Raw genomic sequence first — 16,783 nt, forward strand, 5'->3', positions numbered from 1 at the left:
GGCAAATATGGGACACCAGCCTCCAGGGAGCAGGGGCTACTGTCCCATGTTAGGGCTCCTTAGCAAGGGGGGCAGCTTCCCCACAGTGAGGTACCAAGGATGAGGGCTCTGCAGCCTTCTGAGGAAGGGGAACAGAGGATGAGGGCTCCCCAACATCCCAGCAGGGGGGCATCAAGGAATAAGTCAGCCTGTCCTGGGGTGGAGCTCACCAGCAGCAGGGGCTGCCTCCAAAGGGTGGTGGGGAGGGGGTCAGTCACCCAGCAGAGGAGCTCCTGGCAGGGGGGCCTGCCACCTTGAGACACTGGGTACACTGTCCATTCTCTTAAAAAAGTCAGAATGCCTATGAGACAGTTTAAATGAAGGGCTGTCCCAAGATAAACGGGACAGATGGTCACCTCTTCCATGAGAACCTGCTGCCCAAGTCTGTATAGCAAAACCACAACTGAAAATACAAACAGTGCAATGCTACTACAGAAGATCTGTTTCTAGCCTGAATATTTTATGAAGTTGAGCCTCATTTCAGAAACGTCCCTTGAGCTATTTGGTTAGAGTTGATCTGTTTGGTATATATAAAGTGAACAGATAGCAAGTGCAAAAAATGGGGATTTTTTTCAGGGCTGAGGGGGTATAGCTACAAATATAAGACCAAGCCCCGAATATTGCGAGGGTCCCGTTATAACCAGGCTGTCTGGTCACCCTGTGTGATCATAATTTATGTACCTTTCTTTGCTACTACCTAGTTAAAATTTTCTAAGGCTTTGGCAGTGCTTCTCTACAGTTTCTGGTCTATTCTATTTCCCTCCAATTCCATCCAGATGAGCACTCACTCACCACACACACAAAATAAAGAGGGTGGGAAGGGCAGGAGGGTGGAAGGAAAGCATATTGTTAACATATTCCCATGGGTTTCTGTGTTCCTATCCGTAAACACTGTAGCACTTAAAAGTGGGAGTTCAGCCGAGAATCAATATGCATAACTTTGCTAAACATGAGCTTCAAGTGGTATATTTATATAAACATGAGAAGGAAAAAGTTTAACATGTGTTAACTGTCACCTCAAATATGACCTTTTAGCAGAGCATCTGGTTCACCAGAGGAGACTAAGCGATTATCCATGCCTTCAGATCAGGGTTGACTTGCACTTGGATGCAGTTTAGGAACTGGTCATGCTGCTGAGGTTTTTAAATACTGGCTGGGATGATTTAGCTGGGACTGGATCCTGCTTGAGGCAGGGGTCTGGACTAGATGACCTCTTAAGGTCCTTTCCAGCCCTAGAATTCTATGGTGCTGCTAGTACAGTAACTAGAGTTTGACAAACTTCAACATCGCTGTGTTCACGTAACATTTGGGAGGGTAAATAGAGATGCTAAACTGCAGAATAAATTGTGACTGCGCAAGGGTCAGTTGATCTATTCCTCTGTAAATTCAGAGAAAAAGCAGCACAAAACATGGCATGAAAAAAACCAAGAATGTATTGCTTCTATCAATCAGTGTAGTAGAAGTCAGAGACGACAGGGCAGTGACAGCCATACGGAGGGGAATGACACCAACCACCACATGTCCTATTCTTGAAGCTGACCAGGGCTAGTCTATCATGATTCCATTGGCTGCATCAAAACATACTGTAAATTCCTGCTCCCTTCATCTTTAAAAACCTGGGAGTGTTGCAAGTGGGTAAAGGAGAAACCATCAGTTTATGCGACATTTTACCTTGTAAGCATGCCATAGAACATCTGCGTCTTAATTTCATTCCTGCCAGCAAGTCTTTTCCTCATTTTGCACAAACTGCTTTGTTTCAGAGGACTCCACTTAAAATTATTTTCTTCCCCCCCGTTCTATTTTCAGGCAACTTTTGTTCCCCTTTATGATGCAATAAATAAAAGGAGCATGGGGGTCACAGCTTGCTGAGAGATTAACATTGTAAAGTAAAATGGTGAAGACAAGGACTATTTCCAAAGAGAGATATATTGAATGAAAGGCAGCCAAACTAATTTATAACGAAACTGACTTTTATATAAATTATAAACCCCATCCAGTTTAAAGCAGATTGCTTGTGGTTGTGTAGAAGGCTGAAGCATACATAACTTGCACAGTCATAAATTACAACAAATAATCAGGAAAAGAAAATTCAGCTAAGTTTGCAGATAGAACAAAAGAACCCTTTTATATTAATGAAGGTTAACATAAATCATGATTTAACATAGTGACTGCAAAATATAAATGCAATATTTGAACAGTTACAACTGCTAAAAAGATACAAAAACAACGGGCAACACAAGTAGGTACTGTACATTTTTCTATATGCAGAGAAGGGGAGATGGAGAACTCGTCACCTTTATCCACATCAGGCAAACGATTTAAAGCAATCAGTTGAGGAGGAAATCTGTAAAAGGATCTTGGCTCATGATCCCAGTAGTATAAAAGCAATAATTTTCAGTCTGTAAACAGTAGTCTTGGTAGCTTTTCTAAACACATGGTTCGTTTCACCACAAAAAGGATAACAGCAGCAACGGGTTATACCCTGGATTTCCTATCAAATCCCAGTGAAAGTGTATGTGCTGGAGGGGGAAAAGGCCTTTTATTAAGAAATATTTAACTGTACACAAATTTTTAGGGATTGAGAAACATTCTCAAAAGGCTCAGTAATTAGCCATTTCTGCATACCCATCTACTTGCCTCTTTTATAGAGGAGCCCTGGAGTTTTGAGAGCAGGAATCTGATTTTCATGCTACAGAATTAGCATACACATCTACTGTGTAACAAAAGAATCATTGTTTGACCTTAGACTTAGGATCAGTTGGATGGCAGCAGCTGGAAATGGGAAAACAGCTGTACACTGGGAAAAAATGAACATTCCTCCTGAACGGGTATTGACAATGGTTTAAATGCTAGTGCAGACTGAACACAAGCACGTTCAGTGACATTTCTGAAAGTGTGATTGATACCTGGTTCCACTCAAGCCTAGTGGTCTAAAATTAACACAACCAAATGTATAGCCCACTGTTCAAAGGGAACTGATGCAGAAAAACATGTTTATCAAGTTCTGCTTCCTAGCATACACAAGGCTTTAAGGCTTGTAGTCTAAACTTACTTCACTAAGATTTTCTACTGTTCAGCTCTGCTGGTGGTAGCAACAACAGGCTGGAGCTCCAGCATAGTGTAATGCATGATCTGGTCTTGTTCAGAGCTGCTTGCAACTTGATGCATAAGTGTCAGTATATGCCTGGAGCCCCATCTACACTAGCAAGTCCTACTGGATATTTGCAAAGTGCAAATATTTCAGCAAAAAAGTGTGTGCAGACTTCACCTCAGTGCCACAGTAGTCATTGTGCAATCTTAGTGATGTGAGTGCTTTTGCTTAAACTATGCATTTCAAATGATCAACTTCAGTCATGAGTCTTGTTTTAATGTAAATAGCACACTTGACTTTCCAAAAGTATTTCTATACAAACGTATAAGACAGTTTGCTCAGGAAAAGTGTTTCACTATAAAACAGAATTAATACATTTGGTATTTTTTTCCCTGGGCCCAAAGCACTTACCAGACACCGCAGTTACATCATAAGCACATCCATCGCAATCAAAACAACATAGGAAAGTCCTCTTTCCCTTTAAGGAAAGGACAAAGTAAAACTAAATCCAGCAAGAGCAGCAACTTGAAATTTTACACAGGGCTTTTAAAAAAATACTCGTCAACATTCTAGCATGTCTAACAAAATGCATTCAGAAGCGATGACAACGCGAGGATTGTCAGCTCTCTTAAAACTTTAAATATAGATTTCAGATTATACTTGCTTTTCTTTAATCAGAAGATAAGAAATCTGTAAAAGTCTCAAGTGTCCCTCACATCCTAGGTGCAACATGTTCATATTTGTGCCTATTTGTTTTATAGTGTGTATTTACTCCTCTTTAAATTAAAATAGCAGAGATGCACATTTTATGGGATCAGATGATGCAGTTACATTACTCTAACAGAATGACTAATATGCAAATATTTAGATAATCATAAAAAATCAGTTACAAAAGGGAACGGTTACAAACAAGAGAACATTCTCAGCCTCATACCAATCTGGAAGCAAACATTACTTCTGCAAACCTATCACCAGACAAAGTTGGTAAATAATTTTAATGGAATGGAGGCCTCAGTGTTGAGCCTTAAAGTTTCAAGCCCCTTTTAAAATCACAATGACTATTGTGTGACATAAAACTGACATAAGATCAGAGTCAATCCTGTCTTCATGTCAGGCACTGTGTATATTGCCCCTAGCTTTTTGCTTAAACACCCATTCCTGCTTTTGTAAAGTGAAATGGTCAAGTTTGCCATACATCAGGCTTGTGATTTTTAGAACTACCTTTCCACTAGAAACAATCAGTGTGTAAACCAACACAACCTCCTTCCTTGAATAACTTGAGGATCAATTTTAGAGGAAACTGCATTGTGTAAGTATGACTTACTCTGACCCTCTTCCATTAATGATGAGCATCATGGAAAGGCAGTATGTGTCTAAATAAAAGACGTGCTTCACAGATGAAGTCACTTCTCTCTGCTCGACTCACATGGTATCAGATTTCAAGTGGGGCAACCAGCTTGTCAGTAGACTAGACAGCTCCAGAACTTATCTGCTTCAGTGGAAGAGGCCACATAATATATTGTACAGTTGAATGTGGGCATCTACAATTTCAGCTTTTCTAAGGCAAGGACCATATAAAATTATAAACACTGTATGGTGATGAAAATACAATTCCTTTGAGATATATGCTTTATACTGGATTTCTATTGCTGCTTCTAAAGACTATCTCCAGTTGTCTCTGGAGACCACAAGGGAAGAAAATTGACTTTTTCCTGTTGCAATATGCTTGTGAACATGTATAAAAAGTGGTTAAACCCTGACAGAGGGTTCCTACTTCTGGTTTATGTACAATAATTTAATCAGCTGAATAGATCTTTAATACCTAAAAAAAATATTTTATGATTAAAGTCCTTCATGCATTTATGAGGAAGTTCTGGATTACAGTGATGGTATGCTGGATGTTGCTTCTGCCTGGGATTATGGTGTCACTCTGTTGTGAAGTCTATGCCGAGGGTACATTTGTTAAATCTTTAGTTTTTTTATGGTATCAAGTCTCTTTTTCAGCAGCTCTCCAATTTCCTGAATTGAGTGCTGGTAACTGCTCTGGACCTTTCCTTGCACAGTCTTTGTAAACTTGTTTTCTTCCTGCAAATCAAGAAAAAAAAGTCATTCAACCCTGCAGGCTAAAAACCATTTCGTCTTTTAAATTTCTCTGTAAAATTCCTATGCCTTCTTTGAAATTAGTGAAATAGAGAAAAAAGTCCCATTTGAAGTCTCAATACATCAGTAAGGGGGTGATAATAGTTTTGAATTTATTAAAAAGATAGTAAAAAGCCCATCAGTGTAGAATAAGAAGCCTCACAAGCAGTAATGTTAATTTTTACCTATCACAGGATTATTAGTACAACAAAATTTCCTGACACTTGCAGGAACTATCCTTGTGTAACTAATTCAGTGCCAAAAGATGGCTTCCCTTAATATCAAGTCAGTTATAAGACAGAGACATTTTGATCCAGAAATAATTATTAAAGCAGAAACCCTCTTAAATACAAAACAAATTGCTGAAATTGAACTTTTCATAAGACTAAGGCAACATCTACAAAATACTCCACGAGTGGAGTCGTGTAGGGTATGCCCAGCTAGACGTTCCAGCAAAAAGCAAGCTGCGTCTACGCTGCAGTCAGTGTACCACTAAGGGGTTGGGCAATAAAAACCCAGTGGCCTGCCAGGGTTAGTCCCCGGTGGGTCACTGCTGCTGTATTTACCTGTGACTCCACCGGTATCAGGTGGCTGCAGCTCTTGTTGGCCACGGATTGCCATTTGCAGCTAACAGGAGCAGCGGGAAGTGGCACAGACCAGGATACCACTTCCCACCGCTCCCACTGGTCATGAACAATGATCCACAGCAAATGAGAGCTGCGATCCCCTGATACCTCCAGAGGCATAGGTACATTTAGAGGTGGGGCCTATCAGGGACTAACCCAGGTAGGCCAGATCCGGCCCACGGGCTGGAATTTGCCCACCTGGGTAGAGCTAAACACGCCAGGCAAAGATTTCAGCAGCAAAAAGTCTTATTCAGCTCCATACTACTGGAAACTTTCAATGCAGCGAGAAGAGGGTTTGGTTGGGAGCCCGGGGGCGCGTGGAAGAGTGACAGAGGGAAGGGAGAGAGAAGTAAGAGGAAATCTCCCTCCCAGAATCTTCTTGCTGCAAGGAAAGGCTCCAGCAATCGGGAGGCATTGTGAAAAATAGCAGTGTATATAGAAAGGCCAAGGAGAAAGCTGTGTAGGTTCATGCATTTCCACACCTATGTCCTTCAGGAGTGTCTCTTCTCACCTAAACTGTGCCTCCCCAGCTACATGGCTACTTAAACTCATGCCAGGCAGGCTATGCATGTATGCTCTCCCTATGCTTCCATGGAAAGCATACGATGGTAGATGTACCATTAGTGCCCTACTGCTCTAGACACCCCTCCCAATTCCTATTTTCCAAGTTCTTCAAAACATGCATGAATTAAATTGCTGTGAGTAGTTTTGTCTTCTCAGAGCTTAAGTCCCACCTATGAATGACATTCCTTGGAATTATTCTCTGAAGTACGATATTAGATGGATATCAACTTCCCTTTGCATATTTAAAAGGTCAGGTCTGTTGCTCACAGTAAGGAGCAACCATAACTCCCATATTATTGAGGAAAAATTCAATGCCTAACAGTGAGTACATGCACCATCCTACATTGTGCACAGGAAATACTTGGATTATGCTTTAGTTCTTTCCATACAGTGACTAAGTTAATCAGCACCAAACTAGAAGTCTTGGGTCAATGCTACATCTCCACTAATGCATCACTAGAAATGTTCCATAAAGTCTAATTCACCTGACACAAACTTCAATGATCTTTTCAAAAGCAGTCCCAGAAGGCGGCTATTTAGCACTCTCTGGGCACCCCCTCACCCCACCTTTGAAACTCTGGCCCCCGGCAATGTTATACAGCTTAAGCACACTGTTTGACATTCTCCCAGTAAAGTATAAATAACGAACAGCATAGCAAACAGTATGCATGTAGGAAAACCCCACAACCCCTTCCAGTCAATGCATTCTTCAGGATACCACAAAATCAAAGCATGTGAAACTTGTTTTCTTTAGGCCTCCACATTTCTGATTTCCAAATTCTCCAATGCTCGGAAGAAATAAATTGAAATATGTGGAATCTGCTGACTGAACGAGTTAGCAGAAAGTGTGCTTATGCCACTCTTAGATAAATAAAGAACCAGAAAGACAATACAGTTCAAGGTGCTAACGCAGTTTTAGGCAATTCTGCAAAGGGATAAGACGGGACTAAATCTAGTTCATGAAGAAAAAAATAAATAAAAGTTTCGTTTGTGGGTCCCCCCACCGCCACAGTTCTTGTAAATGTACAGTGACATTTTCATATTTAGGATATTAAATTTCACACAGCAACAGCAGAAAAGACAAACAGAAATGGGGGAAACAGTACACAAACTGCAATCAAATATACAAGGTCCACAATGAAAAATGCAATTTATTTTTCTAAACTTTCAGTTACAAGTCACAGCTAAGAGGGATTTAAAATGCAGCACTTGAAGGCAAACCCAGAAGTGTAATTTTTAAATGAAAGAACGTCTTTTTGAAACAAACCCTATAGTTCTAATGGGGGATCCATGTCTGTCTGTTGGTCAGTAAAGCTCCTAGAAGAATGAAAAGTCATAGCAGAAGAGACATGCTGGTAAGAGTCTGTCTGGAAGCAACACACCCTTGGCAGATCTGATTCTGTAACTGCTATTCACTCATTTCTCAAAGCCAATGAGAGTTCCGGGGCTATAGATACTGCCACACAGCGTTTTGAGTGGCATCAAGTTCGGCGGGCTGGGGTTTTTCCTCTTCAGTTCCATTGGAAACATGTCTACCTCAGTTCATACAATTCTCATAATTAAAAACTGTAACACAGCCCCCAACTATTTTAGGTGAGGAAAGAAATTTCCCAACAGAGAACAATTCTTGTACTCCCTACCCGGCCACAGCACAAAGTCATGGTTCTCAAAAAACCCCCACCACACCTGAATTATTTCACAACTTGAAGCTTTCATAACCTAAGGTGAGACAGGAACACCCATCTAATTCCAAGTCTTGCACTTTAGTAAACTCTCTGAACACATTTAAAAGATAAAAAAATGACTAGTACTGTGCTTTGGTATTTGTTATATGAGATCTGTACATCTGAACTCAACTCTCCACCACTGTGAGCCAATATTTTGAGGCATTGCAGAGAGGCAGGTCATTATTTCACTGAAAGAAACTCAACAAGTGTACAGTTAGTATGACTTATTAGAGCACAATGTGCTGATTTCACAATATCTTGGTCCTTCAGGGCATCTTCTCCCTCATTTAAATCACAGCAGCATTCACTGCTTCAAAATGGATATTTCTTCACTGGGAATAATTTTCATATACATCTTAACACATATTGAGCCTTGCATGTCTGACACCTACATATTCCTGCCTTTGGAGAGTCATTTGTCTTTTATATGGATTCAGTAATTTTCCTGGGAACTTTGTATTAGTAAGTAATACTTGAATCACCTGGATTTTCTGTTACAATTGTACTGCCTTTATTATTTGATGCTGTCATGTCTTTCTATGCTGGAATAAGAACATTCTGTTTCAAGGAAACAAATTCACATCACACACGACATTCTGTTCTCCACACATTCAACTCACTTCAAAGAGATGCATACGTTTAGAATTCTGAGGTTTCAGTCACATTTTTTAAATCAATCGTTTTGTGGAAGTAAAAAATAAATTATTAATTTAGGGTAAGTTACTAAGCTGGACTCCACATGGCAGGAATTTTATAGCAAGAACTCTACCACTTTGGGTCAGTTTCAATCAGTTGTGACACTATCCTTTTTAGCTAACAGCAAATAACTGAGTCAATCATATCAGTGTTTACAAAGCTTTTCCAACAGAAACCATTTTTAAGAAGGTGAAGCTATATTCTCTAGGGTTTTTGTTTTTAAAAGAACTCTCAAAATAAGATAGAGTTTCTTACCTGTGAAAGTAAAGTGTCATCTATGGACAGTTCTTCAAGTTTAAGTGCAGTCAGAATTGTTTCGAGCCCTTTGATATGATCTATAACATTGGAAGTTAATGTCTGTAGCTCAACAACATAGTCCAAAAAACTGGTAAATACAGGCGGCTATGGAAACAGCAAGAATGGATATTAGAATACATTTTTATACCTATTTTAAATATTTGTGTATATGACATTCGAGCCACTATTTTAAATTAAATTGATTCTTCTGAGTCCAAATCACAAATGTGTTGTTCAAATATAGCGTAAAAATAGGGAGTGGCTGGCTGGCAAGCATTTTATCTTTATTCTCCTGTGTACTGAACCCAACTCTATAAGCCCAGTGGCTAAGATATTATATGGGAGATGCAGGTTAACTCTGCCCAGTTTGAACCTGGGCTTTGAACATAGGTCTTCCACATCCCAGATGCATGCCCTAATCATCAGACTATGGAGCCAGTCAACAGGTCAATTACTCCTGTTGGAGCAATTCCACATGGTATAAATAATTAAGCATTCATTAGACTAGAAAGCATCTGGCTCTACTATCCAATTGTCAGGGCATGCACAAGGGATGTGGGATGCCTGATTCGAATCCCTAATCAGCCTGATTCCAGCTGGAAACCAAGAAGCCTTCTTAATAAAAGTTTCACTGAAATAGATACATTTTCATGACAAGTTTCAATTTAGACCAACTGGTATTTCAAAATGAAAACATTTTATTGAAAAATTCCCATCCAGGACTACTCAAAATTGTGTGTCATATAGCAGTTAGTGTTTGTAAAAAATCCCTCTGAAAATGAAAAAAATATTATGTAACTTCATAGTATTTATCGTCACGTTAGAAGCCTTTATTTTGCGGGGTGGGAGGAGAAGTGGCTGCAACGGACAATTTGCACTGAAATTTGGACCAACCTTGAACTTAAATGTTTACAGACTAAACAGAAATCATACTAACTGTATTCAATGGCTTAATGCATACATTCATCAGGACTGGTTATGGGATATTGTGTAAAGCTGCATGTTTCCATTAGTTTTGAAAAGCACATAAGCAACCTACAAGTCCTACCTTCAAAAGTGGTTTAGGAGAGCCCCTTACTGGAGGTTAAGCTCTTGGACACTTTTGAAAATGGGACTCAGGTACTTTTGAAAATTTTACTCACTTTAGGGAAGCATATTAAGATTAGAATTTATGTCTCCATCAAGTCACCTACCATAACTACACTGGTTTCTTTTTTTTTCTTTTTCTTTTTCTGTAAGCTTGCTTTGAAGGGTCGCAGGACACTATCACAGTAACTTGACACCCATAGGGTGATGGATATTGTCTGAAAGGAAGAAAAACAGCCATTTTTCAAGTTCAAAACTGTGTCTTTTAATAAAGATTTAAAATACAATAATTGGGATATAAAAGCAAAGGAGTGGTGCTTGCTTCAATAATTGTACATAAACAATTGGGATCTGTGCATTTCATTTACTATGCTGAAGTCCTGAGCACAGTCATTTCTAAAACATTGTACCATTCTTCATCGGCAACTCATTTCCCAAAAGCAATGTACTGTACTACCAGGCCCCTTCAAGAAATAAAACTTCAGGAATCTCAGCATTCTCCAGTTTTAATTCCAGCATTGGAATTAAGGTTTTATATGTGCATCCTCCTCATGATTTGTACAAAGCTGAATGTGAAAGGGCAGAGGTCAGGGAGTCACATGGGAGAACTCAGAAGAGACAGAGCCTGGTTTTAAAAGAGGGACTTTTGCATCACAGAAAAATTAAACAGCAGCAGGAATTTGCAAAGAGACCAAGAATTGCAGTAAATAAAAAATGTTTACCTCAACAAAGAAGACTAAGTTTTCTAAAATGTTAGGATGAGTTTTCAAGATGCCATCTCTGACTTCCATCAAGTCACCTTTACATTTGCAGCTCAAGTCTGAAAAAAAGAAGACAGTTCTTAAGGTCTGAAAAAGGATCAAAACAATGCTTACATATTTTCTGTGTGGTACACATCTTAATATATTACATGAAGCTATAAAGGGACTGATTTCAAACGAGTGTATGAAAAGAGAGTAGGCCAAAGACTATTTCTAGAGTGGATACAGTTCAAAAATAATTTCTGAATCGATGTGTAATACAGAGCCTTTGTCAAAAACTTGCTATGCGATTTTTTCTGTGTTTGTCATTACCTGCATCTTTCACATTAATACAGCCAGAAATGGAGCAGGATAGTCAGATAACTCAACATTTCCAATGAAGGAGTTTCACCACCAGGTTTTTTTAATAATAAAAACTGGTTTATATCAAAATGCAGCAAGTCTGCTTAGAGAAAGAAAGACAGCTACAGGTGGAGAAACGGGGGAATATAAGGAAGGTAAAGAACTGTAAAAGGCCAGTTTTTCTGACTAAGAATCTCTTTGTGCATTTTCCACAACATCACTGACTTCAGCAGGGGAATCCAGCTCTCCAACCTACCGATATTCAGGTGGCTCCATGTTTTCCCGTTTATCATGGAGACAGTGCTCTTTACAGACAGAAGTTTACTTTGAAGCTTGCTAAAAGCTTTTACTCAGTTACAGGTTTTTAAACCTTGTGTGCATAATTTTAGAGTTTGCGAAGGGTGAGGATTGACAGACCCAGTGAACACAGCTCCCTCTTATGCAAACTTGACACAGCAGAGGCACTACCAACGTCCCATCTGCATCTCATCAGAATGCCTTAACCTTAACTGAAGGGAAGGTTCATTTGCTCCCTGCTCCCTCCGCTAGGACTACCAGGTTGACAGTTAGTGCCTTGGTTGGTCTGAGTGATACACAGACTTGTATGCTGGGAACTTGTCTCAGTTGAAAACTCACAACACAAAACACGAAGTATCAGTCACACCATGGTAACTTTTGGCCATTACAAGCTGACAAATTGATTCAAATCCCCCTTGCAGTAGTGGGGAACTTGTGGCCCGCTGGGGCGCCACCTGTTGCCTGCATTTACCTCATTTGTGGTGTTCCAGCTCTGAGAGGGAGGGAGGGAGAGGAGTGGGGACAGAGTATGAATGAGATCTGTAGCGCTCCTAGAGGGTGCAGAAGGGGAGTACTAGGAAGTGGGAGGGCCAGTGCCTCAGTGTGGGCCATAGATTGCTGCAGCCAACTGAGGTGAAGGAGGGCCACTTAGGGGCCCACTCCCTAACTTTGGTTGCCCATTGCTGTCTTCTAGGGTCTTCCCTTCTCCTTTAAATAAATGTTAAATTATAAATCACACACACAAGAACTGCCACAATGCTGAATAAGATAACAAAACCATTCTGTGCTTAAAAATGCAACCTTCATCTGTAGTGATTGGCTTTTTGCTTCAAAATTAAGTTAACGCCTGGCATGAGGAAAGAAAGAAATAATATCGCTAAACTGCAGACAAATCATGTGGCTCACCCCCAAACCAAACCAGAATCCCTGCGTGACTAATATAAATCCATATTTTTGGGAGGGGTGGGAGCCAGCAATGAAATACTAGGACATGCTATTCTCAGCCTATAGCAATTTAAGGATGACATTATCAAAGGAGCTTAAGTGAGTCCCCACCTTCATTTTTAAATCATCGTTTGAAGGGTCACCTATGCTATAAATGTTAATTCACAAACTCTTAGTTACCTGTTAATTGTTCTAGTAGAGATTTAAAACTACTCCCTATCCTCTCCTGGATTTCTCTTGAATCTTCTGAAACAGAAAAAGGTTACAAATAAATCTTTTCCAATGTTTCTTTTGCTTCAAAAAATACAAACTAAAATATACACTGTGTGGAAGGCTTCAAGCATGACTGATCAGAACATCAATATTGTAAGAAAACTCAGGAAGACTTAAAATCAAGCACCACAGACTAAATAAAGCAGTGATTTTCTTTATAACCTAAGATGTGATTTAAAAATATGCAAGGTTAGTTTATCAGTTCATTTCCAAATCATTAACATAATTTACTGGCTAAACGCAAAGACATTCTGAAATTGTGTGGATACCTCCACCACATGCTACACCCCACACAAGTTGGTTTAGCCTCCCTGCAGCCCAAAACACTTACCTAGGCCATTGGTATCTAGTTCATAAATATCGCTAACAAGATAAAACAAGCTAGTCTGGCACTGACAGCTGCCATTACTGAAGAAGCCAGCCATTCGGGTAGGAGGAGGGCCAAGGACAGGATACTAGACAAGAAGCAAAGAAAAAGAAAGATATTACAGGTTTTCCTTAAACAGAAATCTCTTAGTCTTTGGCACATCTCAGATTTCACACTCTACAAACTCAGGATCAGTTAAGTGAATTTTACAGTATGTTACGAGCTGCACAGAGTTTCTGTGCTTGCATTTGTGGTCATTAAAGTTTCTGGGATCATTTCTCCCTAACACGTACCTGAATTTTCTGCTCAAGAAACCGCTGTCCTGAATCCACTGCTGCTTCCAGTTGTTGAAGCAGAGACCGTATTGTATCTATTTTGGACGAGACACCATTCTCAGCAGTCTTTTCGGAGTTCTTTGGATGAACAGTATGACTAAGAGTTGGGAGTCCGCTGACTAGCCTTAAAGTTAAAGATCGGATTTTCAACCAGATCTTTTCTTCCTCCAACGACAACTTCCTATGCTCCTCAGAAATGTTCCTAGAGAAAGACCCCAAAGGTTTTTAGACAATGTTACAAATATAAAACTACTGTTTTATAAAGTGTCCATGAACATCTGTTATCCTACTCTGGTGCAAAGGGTTAGACTCACACGTGGAGAGGTGGGAACAAGGGGGAATGCTATGAGTGTGAATAAGTAAAATCAGACATTAGAAAATGTGAATGACAGTCTTGTTAAATGTGCACAGTTAGGCAGCTTAGAAAATAATCAAAAGATACCTGGAATGTATCTTGAAATGATTTCCTCCCTAGAACACATTTCTCGAAGACTCACCAGGCCATTACACTCACCTGTCTTTTGGATCCCAATTAAATAAGACTGTCAGGTCTCTGTTGTCCTGCAAATCTTTCCATGGAATGTCGTCCTCATCTGGACTCAAACTCATGGACTTTATACTTTCTTCTAAACTGGTTGATCTAGCACATAAATATTAGTATGGTTAAACCTAATGTTTAATAGTTGAGGTGAAAGCCCAACCCACCGATACAGTCTATATTCACTACAGAGCACATAAGTTAACTATCACATATAAAAGACAAATCTCTCTACTCATGTTGCAGAGGTAATACTAGTGGGGACAGCAAATTAACAACTGACATGGACTAATTGGATCATATGCTGAAGATAGTAAATGTTACTGGAGGGATTAGATGTATTGGAGAAAGCTTTTACAGTAGACTCTTTCATACCCAGCATTCTATCACCTGGAACTCTCCAACAACAGGTATATTACCTATATGTAAATTTTAGTTATGTTTCCCATACGTACAGTATAGTGAAAGTAAAAACAAATAAATACAGCAAATACAGTGTAAGTTTACAGTGTACAGTATTACTGCTGTTCATAAATAAAGTACTCTGCATATATTTTTGTTTGTTTCTTAATATCTAATCTTGTTTTTCTTTAGTGTTATGCATTGCTAGATATACTTGTCTATCATCCACATATTTGAATATCCGGCAACCTCCTGGTCCCGGGGCTGCTGGATATGAAAGAATTTACTCTCTTATAATAAATGAAACTATATTGTCCTTAAATAGCATATTCCCTCAAGGCACCTCACACATTAAAACTCCCATCATCCCTCTTTGCAGTGTTTCATCTAACATTTTCCATCCAGGGCAGAATAAATTTTGTTTTGTGCACCACCAAAGTAACACATGCTGCCCGCTGTGGGTGCTCTCCTAATCAGCTGGACAGCTCCCAAATCTCCATTGGGCTGCCCAAACGCTCAGCTTGTAGGGAAAACTGCTTCTGAGGTACCCTAGTATTATCACAAATCTCACAGATGGGGAAACTAAGGGCTTGTCTACACTTATACGCTACAGTAGCACAAAAGTGCAATCCATTTCCCTAAGAAGGGGAAGCTAGGGTAATGGAAGAATTCTTCTGTTGACCAAGCCCTGTCTAGGCAGGGAGTTAGGATGGCTTACACATGCATATGCATGTCCTCCCCACGCAGAATCCCTGACTGGTTTACTACCTGTGTTACTGCTTTTTCTTCTCCACCATACTTACATATTAGCTTCAAGTAAGAGGTCTAACAACATCCGTTCAGTGCGGACTTGTGCAAAGTGAAGAGAGGAGTTCAGCCTGTTCCTAAAAGCAATGAATTCTGGGATCTTCTCAAATGCACCATACTTGTAGGCTTGAATAATATATTCTGAGGTCTAGGAAGAAACACACATCATCTTTGTATTAATCGCCATGATAAAGTAAAAGCAATCAGAGTCCTAACAGAGTTACATCCAACAAATGAAATTTGTGACTGTCATGAATCTGGAGGTGTAGCATCTAGCAAGCACTTATCATCTAGGTGCAGTTCTGCTTGCCCAGACCTACTACACACAGGTAGAGGTGTAAGCATTGCTTCTCTCCTTCAGCAAAAGCAGACTGCACCCCAGGATAGTGTGTCTAGCAAGCTACCAACTTCTTTATTAAATAAACAAGCCAACAATAAGAAACATCAAGTCGGTACCACCCCTAAAACCGAAAGACAGCTTTTTTGAATTGTGGCAACTTCCTCTTTTCTTGGGGTCTGGTTATGTATGCTGTAGAAAGTGGGGTCTCGTAAAAGAGGCAACCATTTCATTTGAGAAAATCCATTTTAACCAAAATAAATCTACCCCAGATATTTCTGCATCTGACTTGGGCATGTTCCATTGTGTGTTACTTTTACATGGGTTTAAAAAATTACTCATGCTACACTTTTGCTTCTCATTTTTATTAGGTTTTGAATACAGCATCACAGGTTAACGCCATGCAGCATGTACACGTTACATCTCAATACAATCTAAATCCCAGAGGGAACGCCAGAATCCATGCAACAGTGTGTCTCCCTCTCCAACAAAAGCCAACAATAAAAGCTTTAAACCGATATTTCAGGCCCTTCCAAGGATTTCCCATGAAGAGAGCTGTAACATGAGGGTGCCAAAACCAAGCACTTATTTTGATGTAAACATCAAAATATAAAGACATAAGAAGCAATTTACACATCAAGACAAGACAAACATTACTAGAATCACTCGATCTATACGAAATTTTGGAAAATTGCAACAAACCCCACAAATGATACATTATGGGGTGAACTCACACCTGACATACACCAGATCAAGTAACTAGTGTGCGTTTACAATACACTATATACCAACTGATTCACTCTGGTCTGAAGTGTTTGAGAGACTAGAACCTTGGACTTAACACAACCAAATGCCATCATATGTTTGTCAAAAAAAAAACCAGGGGACGTCCATTTAGCCAGTTCTTTGTCTTTTTACCAAGCAATTTGGTTATTTGCATAATATGAAAAATATGCCAATATTCAACAACATACCCTCTGATAAACAGCCTTGCAGAATTCATTTCAGGCTGCGGGATTGCGCCCTGGGCGCTAATTCAACTGCATCGACGCGGCTTTTAAATCCCCTGGGGCCACCTCGGTGCTCTGTTTGCCTGTAGTATCTGGAGAAATTA

At 39.8% G+C, this 16,783-nt stretch overlaps 1 protein-coding gene across 2 annotated transcripts in view; it reads right to left on the minus strand.

Annotated features, from left to right (window-relative positions):
- Positions 1-1,997: 1,997 nt before the first annotated feature.
- The window catches only part of NAA25 (N-alpha-acetyltransferase 25, NatB auxiliary subunit), a 49,998-nt gene continuing 35,212 nt past the window's right edge, over positions 1,998-16,783 (minus strand). For both annotated transcript variants that reach the window (XM_075012477.1, XM_075012476.1), the window contains 9 exons: positions 15,329-15,480; positions 14,100-14,225; positions 13,544-13,787; positions 13,215-13,338; positions 12,791-12,856; positions 10,988-11,085; positions 10,373-10,483; positions 9,138-9,284; positions 1,998-5,215 (listed from right to left, as the gene is read on the minus strand). In XM_075012477.1, coding sequence (XP_074868578.1) covers positions 5,093-5,215; positions 9,138-9,284; positions 10,373-10,483; positions 10,988-11,085; positions 12,791-12,856; positions 13,215-13,338; positions 13,544-13,787; positions 14,100-14,225; positions 15,329-15,480 — 1,191 coding nt within the window. In that variant the 3' untranslated portion in view covers positions 1,998-5,092. The remainder of the gene's footprint in view (positions 5,216-9,137; positions 9,285-10,372; positions 10,484-10,987; positions 11,086-12,790; positions 12,857-13,214; positions 13,339-13,543; positions 13,788-14,099; positions 14,226-15,328; positions 15,481-16,783) is intronic.

Source organism: Carettochelys insculpta, chromosome 18 (assembly GCF_033958435.1).
Source record: "Carettochelys insculpta isolate YL-2023 chromosome 18, ASM3395843v1, whole genome shotgun sequence".
In the NCBI taxonomy this organism is placed as follows: domain Eukaryota; kingdom Metazoa; phylum Chordata; order Testudines; family Carettochelyidae; genus Carettochelys; species Carettochelys insculpta.